We start from the raw sequence: 23,549 nt of genomic DNA on the forward strand, positions 1-23,549 counted from the left end.
TTTTGTTTTGGTGTTGTTGTTGTTGTTGAGGAAGATTAGCCCTGAGCTAATATCTGTTGCAAATCTTCCTCTTTTTTCGCTTGAGGAAGATTAGCCCTGAGCTAACATCTGTGCCAATCTTCCTCTACTGTTTATGTGGGTCGTCGCCACAGCATGGCTGACAAGTGGTGCTAGGTCCGCACCTGGGATCTGAACCCGCAAACCCAGGCCACTGAAGTGTAGTGTGCCAAACTTAACCACTAGGCTGCGGGGCCGGCCCCAACATTTGGGAATGTTATTTAAGCTATCGAGGATGCTGAGTCTCTTTTTTCTGCTGGAGTTGAACTTGGAAGTACGTAGGCCTGGAAGCTTCTGGAAACCAACCCTAAGGTAATGGAACCAATAAGTGGAAAGCAAGACTCCAGGATTTATTTACTTCATTTGGACCCTGGGTCAATCCTTTCCTGAAGCCAGTAACCTCTGGACTTTAAGCTATGTTCACCTATACGTTCTCCTTATTGTTTAAGTCAATTTGAGCTTGCTTTATGTTTTCTTGATATGGAAAGACCATTAACTAATGTAAGCTTATGTGATTTACAGGAAGTTGAAGCACAGTATGCACTTATGGGGATTTCCTAACTCCCAAACCATCGTTTAAACAGAAGACCATTTTCCTTGTAATATCCCCAGTAATGCAGAGCTAAATGCTTGTACACAATGCGTTAGAGATAATGGATTCGCGTAAAAGTATTTAAGCTACGATCAAACAGTGACTCAGTTGCAGAACAGTAATTAGAATCAAGGAGCTGGATTTCCCACGCCCCTGGAGACAATATCAAGTCTCTTAGGAAATAATGTTGTGATATTGCCTAAAGTGACATTTAAATTTTTCCTCATGTTCCTCTTGGTCAGATTGTGACAGATAGTTCCTGCTTAAAAGAACATAGTCACTTCTCTGACACAATTATTTTCCACTAAACAAAACAGCAAACTAAAAGGAAAAGAGATGGTTTAAATTTTGTCAGTTATTTATTAATACTTTCAGGTAACACAATTCTGGCAATTAGAAAATTGGATTCAAGTTTTGAATTGCTCAAACTTTGCCCTAGGAGTTGTCTGGCAAACACACCAGAAGCCCACAGCTTATTTGAATAGAGGGAAATGAGTCCTGATTGCCATTTGTGAGATATCTTTGTTCAAATAAAGATGGACTATGGAAAGACAGGACTACTATTCTTTTAGCCCACATTTCTTTATTCGTAGAAGGATGCCCTAGACTTTGGGATATGGAAAGTATTTTGTTCACCGTCATTATTTCTGACCTCTGAGGGGCAACATTGTTTTATTTATAGAATTTCTGGAGAATCATGATTTTCCAGGTTTATAAAAGTCCATTTTTAAATAACTTTTTTTTTTTTTTCCCAGCACTGACATTTTTGATGGTGAGTTTCTGAGTGAATAAAATTGCACAGGGTAGCAGAAAGAAGGTCTCACCAGGAAGTCAGTGCTTTTTGGTCACTTTGTGTATGTCACTAACTTTGTGTGTCAACTAGATTTCTCAGTCTCTCTGGCTTCAGTTTCCTCACTTGTGAACAGAGGGCCTTAGACCAGCTGAACTTTAAGGGTCCCTTCCCTAGAGATGCAGAAATCTATGAGCAATATGCTTATCTTACTACAATATCAAGAGCTATAATTTGAAACTACACATTGTCTGTAGCTTTTAGTCCTTCATGGAAACAATGAGAAATAAGTTATCAGCTTTAGAAAGACAATACTCACAAAGGATTCTGGATTAGGGAATCAAATACCTCGAATTTGGCAGGAGTATTTTTTTGAAAAGGCCTAGGGCTAACTTTTGAGATTCAGACACTATCAAGGTTTGCTGTAAAACAATGACTAAGCGTGAGACATTATTCTTAAATCAGCTTTGCCCCTGTACAAAAAAATTCTTTCTGCTCCCTCTTTAGTTAGTGTTCTTCATGACAAAAGAGAAAAATTGCAGTATGGATTGCCTTAGCATATTACATGTCCAAGGGGCCTGACTATTTAATAGATGCCTTCACATGGCATCCTTTTCTTTCTTTTTTTTATTAATAAATTTTTTGCTCTTTTGAGGAAGATTAGCCCTGAGCTAACACCTGCCACCAACCCTCCTCTTTTTGCTGTGGAAGACTGGCCCTGAGCTAACATCTGTGCCCATCTTCCTCTACTTGATATGTGGGACGCCTACCACAGCATGGCCTGCCAAGCAGTGCCATGTCCGCACTCTGGATCCGAACTGGCGAACCCTGGGCTGCCAAAGCAGAATGTGTGAACTTAACTGCTGCGCCACCGGGCCGGCCTGCATCCTCTTTGTTTCAAATTTAAGTTAAGTTAGCAGGCTGCTCTGTAACAGATGGATTAAACGAAAGTCAACCAAATTCACTGGAGGCTGAGGGCTCAGCCCTTTCTTTGACTGAAAATAGTTTTGTGTTTTTGACAGAGCTCTGTGGGCTTTAAAAATATTTTTTTTAGTTAAATTAAGTAGAAAAGTCAATATGAAAAACTAAATGTGTGGTCTCTAACAGGCCATAATTGCAGTTTTGGCTTCATTTGCACTTTTTTAGTGAAAAGAGCATATATTAAGTTGAGCCATATGAAACTGCTATCTTCATAGGTCAAAATTTAATTTGGTTTCACCCAATGCCTTGTAACTCATTTATTTAAATAACCGTTCTTACTCTGTTACTGAATAACTTAAATCTTCCTTTAAGGAGGAAAAAAAGTTTGCAGTTAGGGATTATGGGTCTCAGAGTTTGTAATGGGAGGAGCCTGTATTATGACAGTGTTTTTTCCCCAACCATTTAATTTAAACTATCAAAGTAGTACAACATGTACTAAAAAACATGTTTTGTTTTTTCCTTAAAAGTCAAGCAGTAGAAAAGGACTAAAAATGAATATTACATGTATCCTGTCCCCTGTCCCTCTGGGGAAACATACATGACCCTCATGGAGCTCCCTGGAGGCAATCACTCTAGATCTTTCTCTTTTTCCTTTTTTCTTTCTTTTTCTGAGGAAGATTAGCCCTGAGCTCACATCTGCTGCCAATCCTCCCCTTTTTGCTGAGGAAGACTGGCCCTGAGCTAACATCTGTGCCCATCTTCCTCTACTTTATATGTGGAATGCTGCCACAGCATGGCTTGATAAGCGGTATGTAGGTCCGTGCCTGGGATCTGAAATATCGAACCCCGGGCTGCCAAAGTGGAGCACACGAACTTAATTGCTTGCCACTTGGCCGGCCCCATACCTATTTTTTTATTTGTCAGCATTAAACACTAAGAACACCTTGCCAATGAAGATGATCAACGAGCTATTTATGTCCTATGTCTCACTTCATCTTCTATTTCATATCTCGTTAAAGTATTATTTTAATATTAATAATACATAGTATTATTTAGTATTTACTTTGTTTTTCTACTAATTATATTTATAACTTTAAAGAGCATACTTAAACCCCCGTTTCCAGCTCCAACATCTTTAAACTCTTCAGCCCTCTCTCTTACCTCCCTATCCCCTCACCATGTAAGAAGAGGAACACTTCTGCCTTTCCCTTCAACTTTCTTTCTCCAACTCTCTCTTCCATAGACCTCTTGACTTCTGTCAACTGCACCATTACTTTATATCGTCAGCCTATAACATTCAATTTTGTTCTATGAATGGTCATTCAGTTAACTCTAGTATTGAAAGTTGCAATTATGTTATTTTGATTATGTAAATAGCACTCCCTGTAGAACAAAATGCATCAGTTAGAATAGGAAAGGTAAAGCTGTATCTCCAGCCTTGTGCCAATAGAACGGATGTTCCCAACTTCAAGATCAAACAATTACATTTTCAAACACTTCATTAATTGCTCAAAATAATACCACATTTTAGTTTGCTTCATATTTGGAACACAGTTTTGGGCTGTTTTTAATTGCTTTCTATTTTCCTTCTTAACAAAAAAAGCATATGGCTTCACCATATGACTAAATTTATCCAGGCTCTTAATCCCAGTCTCTGAGGCATGGAATCTACTTTCTGCCTGAAGACATTCTTTTCCCTTTGAAACAGTTGCTTTCTCGCCCTGCTGTCCAGCTGTCCTTCTACGCCTTCCTTCACTGCCCGCCAGGGTTAGGACTAGTGTTTCTTAGATCCCAGGTTTTTCTCTTTCTTGGATTCTTTTTCTTTTTACTGGTCCGTCCTTAATTGATTTATTAAGAAAGGATTTTAAGAGGCAGACTTTCTGAGTTCTTACATGTCTAAACATCTGCATTGTACCCTCACAGCTGAGTGAGAGCTTGGCTGGGTTTGGTTTCAGAGCCTCAGAACTCTGAGGGCAGTGCTCCACTTTCTTCTGGCCCTGAGTGTTGTTGATGAGAAGACTGCTGCCAATCGGATTTTCATTCCATTGTAGCTGACCTGTTTGTTCTCTGGAAGCTTTCAGGATCTTCTCTTAGTATTTAATGTACTATAAAATCACAAGGTCATGGGTAAGTGTGAGACATTTTTGTTTATTTTGCTTGGCGCTCAGTATGTTCTTTGAGTCTGAAGACTCCTATCTTTCCTTAACTCTAGGAAATCTCCTATTATTTCTCTCATTGTTTTCTCCCCTGCTTTCTCTTTTTTCCTTCTGCGACTATTAGTTGAATATTGTTCCTCCTGGATTGACCCAATATAGTCGTTGGACTTTTAAAAATATTTCTTTCTTTCTTTCTTTTTTTGCTGAGGGAGATTCGTCCTGAGCCAACATCTGCTGCCAATCTTCCTCTTTTTGTATGTGAGCCACCACCATAGCATGGCCACTGACAGACAAGTGGTGCAGGTCCGAACGTGGGAACCAAACCCAGGCTGCCAAAGTGGAGCATGCCAATGTAACCACTAGGCCACTAGAGCAGCCCCTAAAAATATTTTTTTCCTTTGTTTTTTTGCTTTACACTTTGGGAGATTCCACTGGCCTTTTCTTTCAGCCCTTATGTTGATTTTTTTATTTTTGGAATTATATTTTTAATTTCCCATAATTCGTTTTTGTCTCTGATTACATATATACATATATATGATTTTATGTATACATAAAATCATATATATGTACTATTTATATATATACAAAATCATATATATGTGTGTGTATATGTATATATACATATATAAAATCTCAACTTGTTCTTGTTTTATGGCTAAAATAGCTTCTCAAATTTTCCTGATCGCTAAATAGAATTAAAAAAATTCTCTTAGGTTCCTAGGATTATTCATTTCCTATGAGGTCAGCTTTTTTCTTTTTTAATAGTTTTTTTGAAAATCCTAAGTCTATATCTTCTTCTTTTTCTTTTTTAAACTTTTTCTTTTTTTTTTTTTTTTGCAGGGAAAGATTCACCCTGAGCTAACATCTGTTACCAATCTTCCCCTTTTTTTCCTCCCCAAAGCCCCAGTGCATGGTTGTATATCCAAGTTGTAAGTCCTTCTAGTTCTTCTGTGTGAGCCACCGCCACAGCATGGCTACTGACAGATGGGTGGTGTGATTCTGTGACTAGGAAGTGAACCCAGGCCGCCAAAGCAGGGAGAGCGCCAAACTTTAACCACTAGGCCATCACAGCTGGCTCTATATCTTCTTTCGGTTATTTTTCAACTAAGTGAACTTGAAAAATGTGCGTCAGGAAAATTGCCTATCCTTTGCCCCCAATTTTTAAAAATGTTCTACTATAAAAAATTTCAAAGATATACAAAGTAAACAAAGTATAATGGACCCCATGCACCCATCGCCAAGCTTCAATGAATATCAACATTCTGCCATTCTTGTTTCACCTATGCCTCCACCCGCTCCTGTAAATTTTTATAACTGAATTATTAATTCAATAATCTTTCACACTGGGTTCATTTGAATTTATTTTTCATTTAGTAAGTTATCCTGTTAGATCCTATTCATATACTTTTTCATAAGGCACCTAACACAGTGGATGATGGTATTAAAAATTTTAACAACAGAAAAAACACTGGTTCATTTAATTTAAGATGGTCACTAATATAAGCATCTGCTCTTTAACCTGCAAAGAATGTAGAGATGCTGTTTGTTAAAGGATTAGGAAAAGCATTCAGTATTAAAACCAGTGTGTGGAAAAGGACATTTTCAGTGAAGACGAGTATGCATTCATGACTGTGTTTCTCAGATACAATAAAATCCTGACACAATTGCAGCTGCTGCCTGCGGGGAAGGACTATTTCCAAGGAATCTTAATATCTATTCTCTGAGGGACAAATAATGGCCTTTCCATGACCCAGTACCATAGTCACATCAGTTATCACACCAAGTTATAAATGAGATGCTGCTATAGGAACTGAAATACTTTTTCTGTACACATGACTTGAAAATTCAGGAATAAACTAAGAGTTTCAGCAAATTAAGAGCTAAAATATCTTGTTTATGCCCATAGAAAGTAGAAAATGGATTCTACTGATTGGAGAGTATGCTCAACCAGTGGTCCACCACTGTTTCTCTCATTCTGCCTCTTTCAGCTTTGGGAAATCTCCCCAGAGTGCTGCCATCCTTCGCTGCACAGGCAGTACTGGGTGGCGCAGGAGACCGGCATTTGAATCCGTGTGCTGTTGGATAGTTTTTTGACCATGGGTGAGTTACTTAATTTCTCTAAACCTCAGTTTCCTCATTTACAAAATTAGGGAAACAATACCTCCTTCTTAGGGTGTTTGTGAAGATGAAGAAAGAAATTACACTAAACTAGCAGTAGAGGGCCTAGGACTTAAGAATGCATAAATGATCGTTGTCATTACTACTACGGAATTCATGGGTATTCTCTACAGGCAGTGGAGCTAGATTTAGCAAACAAAAATACAGGATATCCAGTTAAGTTTGAATTTCAGATAGGCAAGAATAATTTCTTTAGTCTAAGTATGTCCCAAATATTACTGGAATATACTTATACTAAAAAATTATCCATCGCCTATCTGAAATTCAAATTGAAGTGGGCATCCTGTATTTTATCTGGCAAAATAACTTCTCTTTTAAAAGGGAGCCTTACGTATAGTGAAATAAACCTGCAGAGAATAAAGCTGTGATTAGATTTGATATTTCATCTACTCATACTTGATAGGCCAACATTCCCCAATACACTCAGTGTTTTCTCTTCCAGGTACTGTTCAAGTGTCACCTATCAGAGAAACAAATAGGTTCCATGTTTTGGAGTAGAATGTAAAACTTTATCCAAACTGAAATCTGTTGGATCTAGTCACTATTCTGAACTAGGCATGGGTTTATGAAACTACTTACTGAATTATATTTGTATTTAAATCCTTATTTGGAAAACCACAAAGCACTATCTATGAAATTCACATTAATGACCACTAAAAATCTCTGACAGCATTCAATATCTTTGGAACATTATTTCATAATGTTCTTGTTAACCATATTTTCTTTGTGTCCCAAGTAATTATTTCTCAAAGTGTGCTTGTTACTAGCACACACACACACACAATAAAGCAGATGGGTTTATATTTTATTTCAAAGAGACTCTCTATCTTTCCTCTTATCTAAACTAAAAAGCCCATTATTGACTCCACCAATATTTTAGCTCTCCTCTGATTTGTAGTCAGATTCTTAATGAGATAAAGATAGTTAACTCCTTCCATTCCTAAGTTCTGTTTCAACCTTGCTTATGAACAAGAAGTGTATTCTAGTCTGCATGCACAATGTTTTGCTATTTCTAATACTAATTTCATGCCAAATTTTACAAAATGCTTCTACAAATCTTTTGATGTCATTGGCTCAAAAAAGTTAACTGGATTTTGGTTATCATTCCCAAAGTCATAATTATAAATTTAGCTTTCCTAAGCACAGGGGGAAAAATCACTTTGTAATAACATATTCTCCTCTTTTCCACTTGCGGGAGACGTAATTCACAATTCCTTGTTTTGATAAGCAGAGAGGAAACAAGAGACATGCCAGAATTTCGTTATCCATTTAACTCCTTTAAAGCATTTGCAGGCTGTATTTAAACTTCCTGATGGATTAAAAGTCATCATTCCAAACAATAAGATGTATGCTACATTTCTTTATTCATATTTTTTATTGGCTAATAAAACAGAGGCAGTGCTCCATTTCTTTTTTCTAAAAAAATGCACCTTCTGCCCAAACTCCTATTGACGTCTTTTCCTGCTGTCGCACAGCCGCAGGGCACTTCAGCTCCATCTCGTGTAGGAAAACGTTGACTGCGCCCTCAGCTCGATCAAGGGCAGCATCCACTGCAGCGGAATAGAGAGAAAGCCGGGGACATTATTTAGGCAGCAACACTAAACGAAGAAGCGATTTCCTGTAGATCAGAGTTTGAACAAGAAAAAGAAGAGGATCTTTTCATTGACAGGAACCTCAGGAAAGCATGTATATTGATTTCATTGACAGTTTCTACTAAACCTGGAGGAAAACTACACTCCATTTAATTACTGGCATATTTAAAATGAAATGCCCATTGACCCCAAACTCCTGGTTGAATCCGTCAAGAGGCAAGCGAGGACAGCCTCTGAGCAGCAGTACGTAAGACGCTGGTATATACAGCAGACGATCTTCTCGTTACGTCATAGAGCCCAAAGGACCACGCCTGGAGATGGTCTGGGAGGGAGGATGGGGACAGGGAGGTTAGGGCTCCTACCGGGCGCAGACGCCTTGGGCAGAGCCGAGTCGTTTCCGTGCTCTCCTCGTCCCGCGCCGCCTCCCGCAAGGAGCCGAAGTGGGGTGCCGGCCCGGCCGCCCGCAGCATCTCCCCAGAGTCCTCCTCCCGGGAACCTGCCGGGCGGGGCCGCCCACCTTTCGCTTCTTATCATAAACGTGCTCCTCCGTGAGCCCTCGAGAATTTTTAAGCTGCTAGGTGTGGTTTTTGCTTCGCGCGGCCGGGGCCGAGGGAGCGCCGAGCGGGGCGGGGCGGGGCCGGGGGCGGGGCGTCCTCGCTGACCGGGCTGCGCCGGGCCGCGAGGGGGAGGCGGTCGCGGCGGCTGCGGCGGCGGCGGCGCGGGCCGAGCGGCGCGGGGATTGGCTGCGGTGGGCGGAGACGTCAGGCTCCCGCGGCCCGAGCGGTCGCCCGGCGCGGCGCGGCGCAGTCGGCTCCAGCGCGCACGGCAGCGCGGAGGTGTCCTCGGCCGTGCCGCCTTCCGCCGCCGGGCTGCGCCGCCAGAGCCGGGACGCGCCTCCGCGCCCCTCGCCGCCTCCACCCCGCGGCCGCCGCTCCGCTCGCTATCGGCGCGGACACCATGGCGAAGAAAGAGAAGAAGTCCTTCAGCCAGTGCATGGCCGAGTGGAAGCTCTTCCTCTACAACCCGACCACCCGGGAGTTCCTGGGGCGCACCACGAAGAGCTGGGGTGAGCGGGCGGCGGGCCGGGGAGGGGACGCGGCCGCGGGGTGCGCCCCCGGCCTCCGCACTCCCCGGGCGGCGGCGGCGGCGGCGGCGGAGCCGCGCGGCCCCATTCATTTTTCGCGGGGCGGGCGGGTTCCTTCCTCCGGGCCCGGAGCGGGCTCACGTGCTGCCCGGGCCTCCCGCCCCGAGCGGCGCCGGAAGCCGGGGACCCCTGCCCGGAGCCGAGCCCGAGCGAGCGTGCGGGGCCGCGCGCCCGGCCTCCTTTGTCGGAGCGCGAGAGGCCCTGGCGGCGGCGCCGGCGGCCCCGAGAGCCGGCTGCTGCTCGGCGCGCGGAGAGGAAATTTCCACTCCCGCCGCTATCTTGTGACCCGACCACGCTGCGGCCGCGGCCGGTCGGAAGGGCGAGGGAGGGTTCCGCGTGGGGGCCGCCCGATGTGCGGTGGGAGGGGCTCGCGGGCCGGGCCACTGCCGGGCGCTGGAATTGGGACCCTGGCAAGACCGCTGAAAAGGTTCGTTCCTCCCTAATTCCTTTTTAATTACAGACGTTTTCTTCCTTGCAAATATGCCGCTTTTCGGGAAAGTAAATCCCCTCTGAATGACACAGTTTTTTTTCCTGTGCTTTCAAAACGTGTGATGGTTGTGGATGTTAGCAGTTTTTCTCTGCGTGAGTTCTTTGTTTTAAAAGAAATATTCAAACCATCCACCCGTGTAGAGCTGCTGCTTTAGAATGCCTCCTTTTTCCGAAAAATTATTTTAATCTCTGAATAGGGACTACTGCTGTTTTGGGGTTTTTTTTGCCTTTATACTTGAGTAAACTAATTTTGTTTTCCCTTGGCCTTTTGAAACATATTTTGTTAGTGGGTCTTGATACATCTTTTCTTCTGAGTGAGAATAAACGTCTAGAGTCGGGAGCTATTTGGGCACATTTTTGAGAGAAGCATGGAGAGAGTAAATTGGCTGTGACTCAGAAAATAAACTGTTGCTGCTGACTGAGATCGGCTCCTCCGGCAGGGCAAGGCGGCTTGAGTCCCGTCACGAGCTGGAAGGGGCCTTGGGGGTTTTGTGAGTCCAACCCCCTCTTCAAAGATGAGAAAAATGAGACTCAGAGAGGTGGTGATTTTTGCTTTGTGTAAAATTACATATTCCACAGAGCCAGGAAAAGAACCCAGTTGTCCTTTAATCCTAGTCCAGCGGCTGTATTATTTTACAGATGCTTTGCCTAACTGCATAGTAATCACTCACGATTTTTATTGAAATGGCTGTCTTATGGGAACCACTAGTGTGGTGAGGAAATAAATCTTGCATCCGGAGTTAACTGGGGGAAAATGGTGAACAATTGTTATTGTTTCTGGAGTGTACTAACTTTTTGCTGGAGGATTTTTTGAGTGCTGGAGAGGAACTAACTTCTGTAGGTTACTTTCCTCAGTGCCTTCTCATTTCCCGATAAGTATCTTCACTTTGTGTAGGAAGGACTTTTCTTACTGCAGGCAGTGCTTTCTATCTAACGTTGTGTAATATGATGTTGGGGTAGAGATTTTGTTTGGTATATGCGTTTAAATAGAGAACACGTGCACAAATTATCAAAGTTTAAGGCATTGTATAAGGGCAGTAGTAGCACAAGTAAAGTTGGGAGTAGTCTTAGAAGGATTAAGGCAAGACCTTTTTTCAAAATGGAAAATAAGTGTTAGTCTTATCAACGGATAGTAAATTTCTATGCCTCTTGTAACAGTGGTAAGCCAGTGCAGAATGGCATAAATAGGTGAAAATTACGCATAATCCTCTTCCAACGTAAGAGCATCCTTCCAAGGATATGTGGGGGAGTGATGGGTGGAGGCGGAAATCCTACTCAGCCCACCAGGCTGTGTACCCTGGAGCATGGGGGCCTGCCTGGAGGAGGCTTGTCTGGTTCTGATTCTCAGAGGCACTATGTGGGCTAGCTGCCAGATTGCATCACCTCGGAGATACCCACTGTTAATATTTCTGTATGTCTCTGGGCAGACTTAAGAAATGTATATAACATTAATTTTTTTTTTTTAACAAAAAGAGACCATACAGTTAGTGTTGTTTTATAATATTTTGAGGATGTTGTGGGCATCTTCCCGTGTTAATAAATAAACATCTGTATCGCCACTTTTAACAGCTAACTAGTGTTCCATTGCCTAGTTAGGTGTACTGTGAGTTTTTTTGGACAAATTTATTAACATGTGTACGCATGTATGCGTGGGAGATAGGGAAATATGAGTAACTCCTCATTTTTTTAACCAGTGTATTATTATATGTACTGGTCCGTCCTCTTCCCATTCCATTCCCCCTTACATGTACATTTTTGCAAATTTATTTCCTTGAGATAGGTTTCTACAGGTGGAATTTCTAGGTCATGTATGGTATATGTACCTTTTATGTTTTGAAAATGTTACACTTTTTTTTTTTTTTTTTAAAGAAAACTCATTTGTGGGAAGTTTTTTTCTGGTTGCTTTTGAATTTAATGGAGGAGGTGGTGGTGGTGAGGGGATTACATCTTTTTTTGGCCTTGGAAAAGTTGCTATGTCTGCTGCTGTGGAGAGAAGGTCCTTCCCTAGCTCGGGGGTTTTAGAAGACATTCATTTAAGATGTTTCCTGATTTTACTTTTTACCTTCAGGTCTTTAGTACATTTGTCCCATTTAATCTGAGGTTTCTCTCCAAGTGCCTTAGATACATTAAAAGCACACATTTAAAAAGCAATTTTGCCATTCATATTTGGGGTAAAGTGGAAATACTGCATGTTACATCACTTTGCCTTGTTTGAAACAACTATATAAAGGTTTGGAGGAGCTTCTTGTATATTTGGCTGATATCTTACACTTGGTTACAGCAGTTGCAGAATGCTTACACGCGTATAATCACCTCATTGGATTTTCACAACAGCCTTCTAAAGCATACCATGCAGGTGATCACAGTGTTCCTAGAGCTGGTTTCTCAAGCAGAACAGTACGACACATTAGGAATAAGTGGAAACACAGGACAAAGAAACTGTAGCACCTTGCGGCTGATGTTGCAAATATTAAACCTAAATGCATTCAATACAATGAGAGTGAAAGAGGGAAGCTTAGAGATCATCTAACGTTATCTAAACTGTAAGTAGTAGACTGTGTGTTTCAATTAACATTTTTTAAATAATGAAATAGAATAGCAGAAATATCAGAGTTTATTCTTCCTAATAAATTTATTCTAAGGAAAAACGTTGTTTCTTGAAACTTTTCTGTGTTTTGTATATACAGATACCCTGAGGTAAAATGTATTTCTTACTGTGGTTCACAGTCAGAAAAAGCTTGAAAGCTGCTAAATCTAGCCCTATGCCATTTCGTAGTTGAGAAAATTGAACCCACAAATCTGATTTGTCAGAATTCAGTCACTCGGTTAGCGATAGACTCCTTGGCCTTCAGACTCTCCAAGGCAGAGCCTTTTTTTTTTTTTTAAACTATGCCATGACGTGATGTCATTTAATGGCATCTGCTTATGGGCTTCTTTGGAGTTCATTGTCTTAAGGTTATCTGTCAGTAGGTGCTTTATATTAGTATTATCTTAAAACTCGAGTTAGAGATTTCCAAACATAGTCAGGATTCTGGACCAAAACGATTGATACCTATATTTTGTTCATGTGCCTTTTGTTTTATTATAGGTCCTTGAAGTGCCATTTTCTCAGTCACCTGCTCCCGTTCTGGGTCATGCCTCAGTAAAGGCTCTGCTTTGGAGATCAGACTCCATCCCATCTTGGGTGTCTGACTGTAGGGGAGAAGGCAAGTGTGCTTATTTTCCCGGTATCACATAGTTTTGTAAGGTGTTGTTCTTTGTCCTGTGGAGTGTGACATGTTAAAGAAACTTTGCAGAAATATGCATCGTTGGCAAAGTAACAGGACTTGCCTTACCCTGTGTGCAGGCTGCAAAGGAAGGTCAGTGGTGGGTGTGGCGGCGGCAGCAGCAGAGGCCTACTGAGCCATCACCCAGCGGGAGACAGCACTTCTGGACTGGTAGTGGAAGGGAGGGAAAGGGGTAAGTGTATGTCTTGTGTTCCAGAGGCCATTGTAATTACCGGAGTGTGTGCTTGACTGTTGTTAAAGCGCAGCCTCCCCCCACCCCCGAAATAATTTGATTTCTTTGAAATTGACTTTTGAATTTATATCTGTAGAGTTAAATTAGTTGTATTAAGAGAAGTTAAAAAGCCCTCCTATCTTTAGTAACTACTTTTCCATGATTTGTCATGTTTGATTAAGACCCACTCATTTAACACTGATTATGTGATGGGAGGAAGAAACCATTTAATTTTGAAAGGTAAATTACTTCTAATTATGCATTCATTACATTGATTTTGAAGTAAAATCACCTGTAGTCTTTAACTACTTAGAATAACTACTGTTAACATTTTCATAGTATTTCTCCTATATGTAAATAAATTTTTAGGAAATGTATAAGTAAATTTAAAAATACACTGATACCTAGTTTTAGCATTTAATGTTTAAAGGGAATGGTTTTTATTCCTCTGCCTCCTACTTAGAGGTTGATGTGTTGGGGTATCTCTGGCCCTTTCTGTCCCCTCTGTGGGGATTGTCCACACTTTCCGCTAGAATTTCTGTGTTCTGGTGGTGTTAGTTACTCTCTCTGTTGGGACTCTCGAATCTGCATCTCTAGTCCGTATGGCTTTTTTATGTTCTTACCATCAACTACCTGTCAGAAATCTTCAGTTGGATGTTTCATAGGCACCTGTTCTTCGAAACCTCCGTTGTCCTCAGGGGCTCCTTAGCATGACATACAAACTGTCATCTCGCTGGTTTCTCTCTCTCCCCTCTCATCTCTCTACTGTTCCACATGGTTCTCTCCTGCCCCTTCTGGGCCTTCTTCCTTCACCTTTGCCTGGCTACTCAGGTGTCTGCTTTGATACTGATCTCTGGCAAACATCTTTGAATCCCTCTTTGCCTTAAGACCAGGTCAAGTGCTGCTATGTGACTCACAATACCTTTTTTATGGTAACATTTATGACCTTATGTAGTGTGCTTGTTGGCTGTTTACCAGACTGTAAACTTCTGATTAACGTCTCACTCATCTTTGATTCCCTAACACCTAGCCTGATGCCTCGCACTTAGTAGGAACGTAATAAAAATTGGTTGAATGAACGAGCGGTATTACGAAATGTTCCCATTTAATTAGTCTTCTGCAACATTGTTTTTAATGTCTTTGATGGTATTGGTGTATCATAGTGTAACGATTCCTCCAGTATTTGGGTATTTTCCTTTTTCTGTTTTTTTTTCCTCTTTTTCCTGCAGTACTTTGCATTTTCATAGAAGTTGAGTGTTGGGAAGAAGCTTCCGCTTAGCTTTCTCATTGGAGACTCAGCTGAGTTTGTGACACGCCTGGGTTGTGCATCTGATGAGGATAACAGAACAGGGTTGTTATCCAAGTCTCTTGCTTCCTGCTCTGTTCAGCTTCTTAGACTGCTCTTAGGAGACCCTCAGAAAGGCCGTTTTTTTTTTTAACCTACCTGCTTTCACATTTAGTGAGAGTATGTTTAACCGTGTTGTCCTCTCCCCAACAGGGTGCTGTTACTAATAATATTTCTTTTTTCTGTTTTTTGAGAAAGATTAGCCCTGAGCTGACATCTGCTGCCAGTCCTCCTCTTTTTTGCTGAGGAAAACTGGCCCTGAGCTAACATCCGTGCCCATCTTCCTCTACTTTATATGTGGGACACCTGCCACAGCGTGGCTTGACAAGGTCTGTACCCGGGATCCGAACCAGCAAACCCGAGCCACCAAAGTGGAATGTGCAAACATAACCACTGTGCCGGGCTGGCCCACTAATAATATTTCTGAAAAGAATTCTCTAACTTAACAGCCTCCCACGTCTCCTGTCTAGACGGTGTTGCTGAGCCCTTTGTGGAGCTGGCACTTACTTGTCACCTCCACCTGGTGCTTTGCTAATGCCCTGTTAGGGTCTGGCTTCAGAACTGACCCTCATCCAAGGCGTAAGGTACTTTTCTCTTGGCAGTTTCTGGCCCATAAAAGGTGGCCCTTCAGGGGCCGGCCCCGTGGCCAAGTGGTTAAGTTTGCACACTCCACTTTGGCGGCCCAGGGTTTCGCTGGTTCGGATCCTGGGTGCGGGCATGACACTGCTCATCAAGCCATGCTGAAGCAGCATCCCACATGCCACAACTAGAAGGACCCATAACTAAAAATATACAGCTATGTACTGAGGGGCTCTAGGGAGAAAAAGGAAAAATAAAATCTTAAAAAAAAAAAAAAGTGGCCCTTTATACCCGGACACCGGCTCCATACAGCTCCAGTCATTTCCTGGTCCCTTCCTGTCTGCCCTTGTCTTGTTTCCTGAATGTGTGTTTCCCAGGTGCTGGGTGGCCTTGTTTTGTCTTCATCTTCATTCTGGCAATCTCATAAAACAACTGCAGAGATCACTCACGAATTTTGCTTCTCGGTTAACATCTCTCTCAGATTCCACTTGCTTGCTGCATATCCCATAAATCTGGGAGAGTGAGGCTTAGCTCTCTTAATGAGCTCTCTAACTCTAGTATCTTAGGTGTCACCTGGTAAACAGCACACTCACCCCCTCCGCCACTGAAGTTCTCAGTTGCTCCTATATTTGCAGTTTTTGAAAACAGTGTCACCATCATTTTGTCATCTGGGCTCTAAACCTGGCCACCTGTTGCCAATTCTATTTCCAAACATCTCTTGAATCTGACCCACACCCTGATTATCACTACTGCTGTTAATTTGGGAGTGAACTTTTTCTGACCTACTCACCACTCCCGTACCCGCCCCCCATATCGTGTGAAAGCACACATTCAGAGGCAGCCCAGGGTGCTCATTTTTCCCAGCTTCATAATGCTAACCACTCATTTCAAATTTCTTAGCCCTTAACATTCCGACCAACCCTGTCCCCACTGTATGAGGATCTGGTAGTGCCTTTTCTTTCCTTTTTTTGCTGAAGAAGATGTGCTGTGAGCTAACATCTGTTGCCAATCTTCTTTTTGCTTGAGGAAGATTAGCCCTGAGCTAACATCCGTGCCAGTCTTCCACTATTCTGTATGTGGGTTGCCACCACAGCTTGACTGACGAGTCGTGTAGCTCTGCACCTGGAATCTGAAGATGCAAACCCAGCCCGCTGAAGTGGAAGGCACCAAATTTAACCACTAGGCCAGGGGGCCGGCTCCTGGTAATGTCTTTTCTTATAAATTCTCTGATTACAAAACTTAAAGCATCAGATGAAGAGGTTTTTTTTTTTCAAAGTTGCTCCAATTTCAAATAGACCACTGGCTTTCCAACTTTTATCTACTCCTTTAAAAAAAGTATAGTGTCAGGCCGGCCTTGGTGGCCTACTGGTTAAGTTTGGCACGCTCCACTTTGGTGGCCCGGGTTCGGTTCCTGGGTGCTGACCTACACTGCTGGTCGGTGGCCATGCTGTGGCAGAAAGATCCAAGGAATCAGTTGGAATCCTTGTGACCCAAACCAGTGTGACCTCACTCCTATCAGATTATTTCTAAGGCTGCAGCTTTGATCATGCTACTCACCATACCCTAAAACTGTATTTGGATCCCCATCGCTTTCAGAAGGTTTAAATAAATTCCAGACAGCCTGGCATTCCAGGATTATTACATATCAGCTTAGAACTAAGTTTCCAACCTTAAAACCTGTCATTTCCCACTTTACTCCCCATACACCACATGTTGTAGCCAAATCGGTGTATCTGAGGCTCCCTGGTTTGGAATGCCCTGCTCATTCCCTCCCTCTGCCCTTCATTCTCTGCATTATAAATTCTTCCCTCCTCCACAGACCTAGCTTGAGTGCCCAGCTCTGCTGTAAGCCTTCTCTGATATGCCTAGGGGAAAGTAATGCCACATTTATCTCCTGTGACACCTGCACCTTTGCGTCCTGGATTATAGTCTGTGTGTGTTGCTCCTACTCACTGGCTGTTCTCACAGAGCAGGATTTACCTCTGCACTTTACAGCCCCATGGCATCTCGCATGTAGTAAGCATGTGCTATTTTTCTGATGAACAGATTGTCATTTAATCAGTTTCAGCTTGTGATTCACCTGTTCCTTGGGCTAAAGTTGAGGGTATTGTGGGTTAATTGGTATAGCTCCGTGCTGTGAAAGTCTTATTTGTGGAGATACTTGTACATAAAGCCATGACTCCCCTTAGCTCATCATGATTCTGTTCCACTCAACTTCTCATTCATTTGAAAGTTTCCAGATAGGACATCACAGTCAAAGTGAGCCTGTGGGTACATAATATTTTTAATCTGAGAAGCATACCAAAATTCTGAGAAGATGACCAGAGTAGGACTCAAAACCTAGCCCTAAAGTCTAGTTTGCCGTCTCCATCTAGGCTAGTTACTCATTTTCAATCTCTTGGTCTTAATTTGCTCTAGAAGAGAAAAGTTGCATGAGATGTTTCAAATGTCACTTGGGAATGAAAAACAAGGCCTGTACAAATGCTTTAGAACTGGAGGTGGCAAACTTTTTCTTTGAAGGACCAGATAATGTTTTAGACTCTGCCAGCCGTATAGTGTGTGTTGCAGCTACTCAACTCTGCTCTTGTAGCTTCGGACAATATGTAAACTGCTGGGCCCAGCTCTGTTTCAATCTTTTATTTACAAAAACAGGCAGCTGCTGTGGTTTGCTGACCTCCACTTGAGAAGTTACGGTTAGTGGTCAGTGTAGGCTGACCCCAGAAACCTGAGCTGGTCTTAAATGGGATGTGGACTCTCGGCTTCGTTCTTTTCATATAACAAAAGTAACAGCATTGTTTGAATTTTTACAGTACAGATGTGGATACAGTCATGTGTTGCTTAACAACAGGCTGCCTTCCGAGAAATGCATCGTTAGAGGATTTTGTCATTGTGCGAACATCAGAGTGTACTGAAGGGGAACAAAATTTGCCACCCCAAAGTGTACCTCTTTAACATGAGGATTATTTTAGGCTGATTATTTTTAAGAAACAAAGACTCAGAGTTTTCCTTACTCCCTCCCCCTTAACTCCCTGGAAGGATTCAGATAAACCTGTCTCGGAGGGGGGAAGCGAGCTGTCACCTTAGCATAACATGAACTAGGTGGTAGACAGGGAGGAACCTAGAAAAGCCTGTTTGTTGGGCTCCGCTCTGTTCTTCTGTTTCTGTGGCCAAACACACACTTGTTTTCCAAACATTCGCTCCTTTTCACCTGCCTGTGAACTGCCTTCCTTCCCTTTGAAGTCCCTGACTCTCCTCCCACCCCCAGCATCTTCTTTTATCTTTAGCTGAGGATGGTGTTTAAGGGGAGAGCTTCCACCATTTTGGCAAGTTAGTCAGTTTTCCTGGATTTCTCTCATGTATCCATGTTATTAAACTTTTGTTTTTCTCCTGTCATTCTGTCTCATGTCAATTTAATTCTTAGACCAGCCAGAAGGACGTAGACGCATACAGGAAAATTTCTTCCTCCCCTGCAGTACTGAGACAGACCTACATGGTACAGCCTATTCACACCTAGGCTATATGGGACCACCAACCTATATGGGGTCTGTCGTTGACCAAATGGTCATTATGCACTACGGGACTGTAATCAGTAAGTCCACCGTCATCCTCAGCTTCTTCTCTGGGTAACCTCTCTTAACTATAATGCTTTTTACAACGTAACACGTGGTATATCCACTTTGGATAAAGGGCTGGCAGTTTCTTACAGAAGTAAACATACACCTACCCCGTGATTCAGCAGTTCCACTCCTAGGTGTTTACCTAAGAGAAATGAAAACATATGTCCATAAAAAATACTTGTACAAGAATATTCGTAGTAGCTCAACTGGAAACAGCCCAGGTGTCTATCAGCGGGAGAATGGATAAACTGGTGTGTCCACACAGTAGAGTACTTCTCAGCAGTAGAAGAACGAAGTACAGATACACAAGACACGGATGAATCTCACAGTGAGGCTGAGCAGAAGACTACACACTATGTGATTTCATTTATATGAAGTTCTAAAAGAAGCAACAAAAACCCAGAATGGTGTTTGCCTCTGGGACAGTGGGCGTGGAGATTGCCTGGGAAGGGGCATGAGAGAACTTTACAGGGCAGTGACAGTGTTCTCTATCTTGAAATAGAGGTTTTGAATCATATAGGCGAATGCATTTGTCAAAACCCGTCTAAGGTACATTGGAGATTTGTGTATTTCACTGAATGTAACTTTTTCGCCTCAATTTTAGTTAGTATGCCTGCTGAAGTGTTCAGAGGTGAGGTGTGCTGACATCTGCAACCTGAAACGCAATAGTAGAATTTTAGCTAGAATCTAGGTGGGTTTATGGATGTCCACTTGCATTTCTTTCAACCTTTCTGTATATGTAAATATTCCTAATTGAATGTTGGAGAAAAAGAACACACGAATACACTCATGTTTCTCTTGACCGCCTTCCACCAATCACAGAGTCTTTCCTACAAATAATGATTATCTGTTTTCCTACCAGTCCTTTTTCAGTGCATTTATATATGTGTATATATACGTGTGTATGTGTATGTGAGTATGTATGGACTATGTAGGAATAAGTGATCTACTTTTACATAAGTCACAGGAAAAAATGTGTGTTCTAGAACTTGTCCTTTTTTTGCACTCACTGTCTTTGCTGTGTTGCCATGTCGGTATATATAGATTTATCTCGTTCCTTTGAATCATTGCATAATATTTCATAATGTAGAGATATATATCCAGGATGTGTATATTTCTTTCTAAGGGCTATTTAGATTGTTTCCAGTTTTTCTCTTAAAAATTGCTGCAGTGTATGTGTGCAACTATTTATCTAGGGTAGATACTGAGAAAAGGAGTCGCCAGTTTATAGTATATGCTTATTTTTATATTAATAGATTGTTCTTCCAAAAAGCTGCACCAATTTATACTCCCACTGGCGGTAGATGAAAGTACCTGTTTCCCTTGGACTTCCTGAGCGTTGGAGATTATCACTCCTGACCCACTTCTGTCCATTTGGTGGGCGCTGGTCTGCGCTGGGTGTGATGGGCAGGCAATGCGTCTGGTGACTGCCCTGAGAGATCTTTGTGTTCCCTGAGTCTCCATTTCTTCACAGTCGCTTGCTCATCTTTTTGCTCTCTTTGGTCTCTTAACTCTCTTATCTTAAAAATTGTACTTGTTTTAAAGTAACATGATCGCAAATTTAACAATCATTTATGGCCTGTTTAATCACTTATCCCAAAATTTGAATAATCCATCATTTCTTCACTGATGTGAATTGCCAGCTTTGTTACATGCACAGCTCCGTTTTACATGGACCCTTTCTTGGCCACTGTGTTGATCTGGATCTAGTCATGTGTCAGGGTCACACTATAGTGTATGACAGCTCCAGGGAAGGGTTGTAAAGTGAAATAAATGTCTGAAATTTATGTGAGGGCTCTGTCCAGTTTTGGTATCTGGATAGTGCTAGCATTGTAAAAACCATTTAGGTAACTTAGACGGAGCATATGAAAAGGATAGTTTATGTATAGAAAAGGAGTCTATGCCTCGAAAATTGGGAGAACCAACTAAAGCCATTGGGACATGGTGTCTCTTTTAGGGGTAGAGCTCTGTTTATTTTCTGTAAAAACCTGTGATTGGGAAATGTTTATTTTCTTAGAAATATCATATATTACATCTGTTTTCAAATTTACTAATTATAAACTGGTTTTATTGATCAAATTAAATGATTTTTTTTGCATTTTTCATTAATTTGTACTTTTATCTTAAATCTCTCCTACTTTCCTTGAATTTATTTTAGTCTTGAATTAAAAACCCAGCTTTGTTAGTCTTAGTTGTTTTTTTAGTGACTACATGTAAAGCTGTGGATTTTACTTTGTTCTGCTCTGACTACATTATTGTTTTGAATTTTGAATATTTCAGGTTTTGTTGTCTTTTGAATCCAAGGATTACTTTGAAGTCCATTTGCTAAATTTTTGTTTTAGTTTCTAACATATTTACTTTGATTTCAGAGGATGTGGCCTTGATTTTTTTTTTCTTTTTGCTGAGGAAGATTTGCCCTGAGCTAACATCTGTTGCCCATCTCCCTCTATTTTGTATGTGAGCCACAGTCACAGCATGGCAACTGATAGAAGAGTGGTTCTATCAACCAAACCAAATGCCAGTGCCAAAGTGGAGCCCTCTGAACTTAACCACTAGGCCACCAGGATTGGCCTCCTTTTTTTAGGTGTGGGGTTTTTTTTTAGATTTTTATTTTTGTTTTTTGTAATTTAAGTCATGGTCAGTTTGGGGGCAATGTTCCAAGTTTGTAAAGAGTATATTTTCTGGTGACTACAAAGTTCTACAGATATTAGGTAACTTTAGTTATGTTTTAAAAATACTTAGTGACCTTTTTGTTATTGTTTACCTCGTCTGTGGATTTCTGGAAGAGGTATGTTAAAATCTCTAGGCTGAATTGTGATAAATTTTGTAATTCTCCTTTTGTTTTACATATTTTAAGGCACTTAGCATCACGAAGGTTCGTGGCTTTTATGCTGTATCTTGATGTATTTTTATTTACTTTTATTAAGACAAATAGCTTCGCCCTGTTAATGCTTTTTGACTTGAATTTTAGTTTGCTTACAATAATAAGGCCACATCTACATTTCTTTTTATTAGCCAAGATCTACTTTATTTTCAACCATCATGTGTTATAATTTTAGGTTTCCTTCTTTAAATAGCATTTAGTGGATTTTAACCCACTTTGAGAATGTCTTTTATTATTTGACTACTATAAAATTATTCCTGCCATATTAATTTTGGAATTTTAATTTGATATTAAATTTAACCATTAAAAATTTTAACTTTATGTAAAATACAAACTAATACAGTAACTTAAAGAGATCATTGACTGTCTGGTGAAGGGTGTGTGTGGATTGCCATGGGGCACAAGGAAGTTTTTGGAGGTGATAGAAATATTCTGTATCTTTAGTGGTGATTTCACAGGTTGTGCAACTGTCGAAACTCCCTGGGATTGTACACTTGAAATCAATGAAAGTTATTGTATGTAAATTATTCCTCAGACCTGGTAAGGAAGAGAAATTAAAATCAACACTTACCTAGGTGTTACCTAGTAAGTTTTACTGGTTTCTTTGCTCACCATTACGTTATATATTTTTCCTCTTTGTCTTAGATGTTTTTGGAATTTAGTGAATGAGCTTTGTCCTTTTTTCCAAGATAGACAGATATTATATAAATAAATTTTTCTAAAAAAAAAAAAAACAGGAAATTAAGACTATAGCTAAAACTCAGATCATCCTTGACCCCAATCCCCATCCCCACCTCCCGTATTCAGAGGTACTCACTGTTGATGAGTTTTATTTGTAAGTTTCTGGTCCATTAACAAACACTCTATATACGTGTATTTATAGAATTCTATAACTCTTTTGAGTGTTTTAATTTTAAGCGTGTGGTATGTGTCGTTCTGAGGTTACTTTTTCCCACTTGGGGTTTTTGAGCTAGCTTTCATTCCTTTTTTAACTACTGTTTATAGTTTTCCATTGTGCGTTATGTTTCGTTGATTCTTTGCTTTGTGGACACTCGGGTTGTTAGCAGTTGTTTGCTGTTGCTCTTCAGGTCTTTTGTGTTGATGACCAGTTTTTTCAGGTAGGATTTGAGGGCAGTAAATTCTCTGAGTGCTTGTGTGTCTGGAAGTGTCTTTTGTTTCCTTGGTTGATTGATCATTTGGTTTACAGTCATTTTTTCTCAGTTTGAATATATTGTTTCACTTTTGACTGATGAGACATGTCAGTCATGTTTCTCTGCCTTAGGTAAAATCTGTTGTATCTTTTTCGAAGCTTTAAGAAACTTTCTCTTGATTTTTAGTGTTCTGCAGTTTTACCTGTTTGTGTGCAGGTATGGGATATTTTCCAATATTTTTCAATCTAGACACAAAATTTGTTACTTCTTTGAGCATTCTTCCCGCTCCTCTCTCTTCTGGTGGAATTCCTGTTGGATTTGTTGATTTTCTGGTTCTGTCCCCCATGTCTCAACAATTTTCAAACCTGCCCTCTTGCCCAGTATTGCAGAATACCTTGGCTTGATTTTTTAGCTCACTGAATTTTTCTTCAATTTGGCCAGTTCTCTAAGTTAGCGCTTGTCCTAAGTTTTTATTTTTTGAACAGCTTTATTGAGGTATAATTAACATACAATAAACTGCACTTTAAAAAATTCTTTTTGGTGAGGAAGATTGGCC

General features: G+C 41.2%; 1 protein-coding gene across 1 annotated transcript in view; it reads left to right on the forward strand.

The window, feature by feature from the left end:
- The first annotated feature begins 8,976 nt into the window (after positions 1-8,976).
- ATP1B3 (ATPase Na+/K+ transporting subunit beta 3) overlaps positions 8,977-23,549 on the forward strand; it is a 41,158-nt gene continuing 26,585 nt past the window's right edge. Inside the window, exon 1 of the mRNA XM_044754404.2 lies at positions 8,977-9,352. Coding sequence (XP_044610339.1) covers positions 9,244-9,352 — 109 coding nt within the window. The 5' untranslated portion in view covers positions 8,977-9,243. The remainder of the gene's footprint in view (positions 9,353-23,549) is intronic.

The sequence above is a fragment of the Equus asinus genome, chromosome 21 (assembly GCF_041296235.1).
Source record: "Equus asinus isolate D_3611 breed Donkey chromosome 21, EquAss-T2T_v2, whole genome shotgun sequence".
NCBI classification, from domain to species: Eukaryota; Metazoa; Chordata; class Mammalia; order Perissodactyla; family Equidae; genus Equus; species Equus asinus.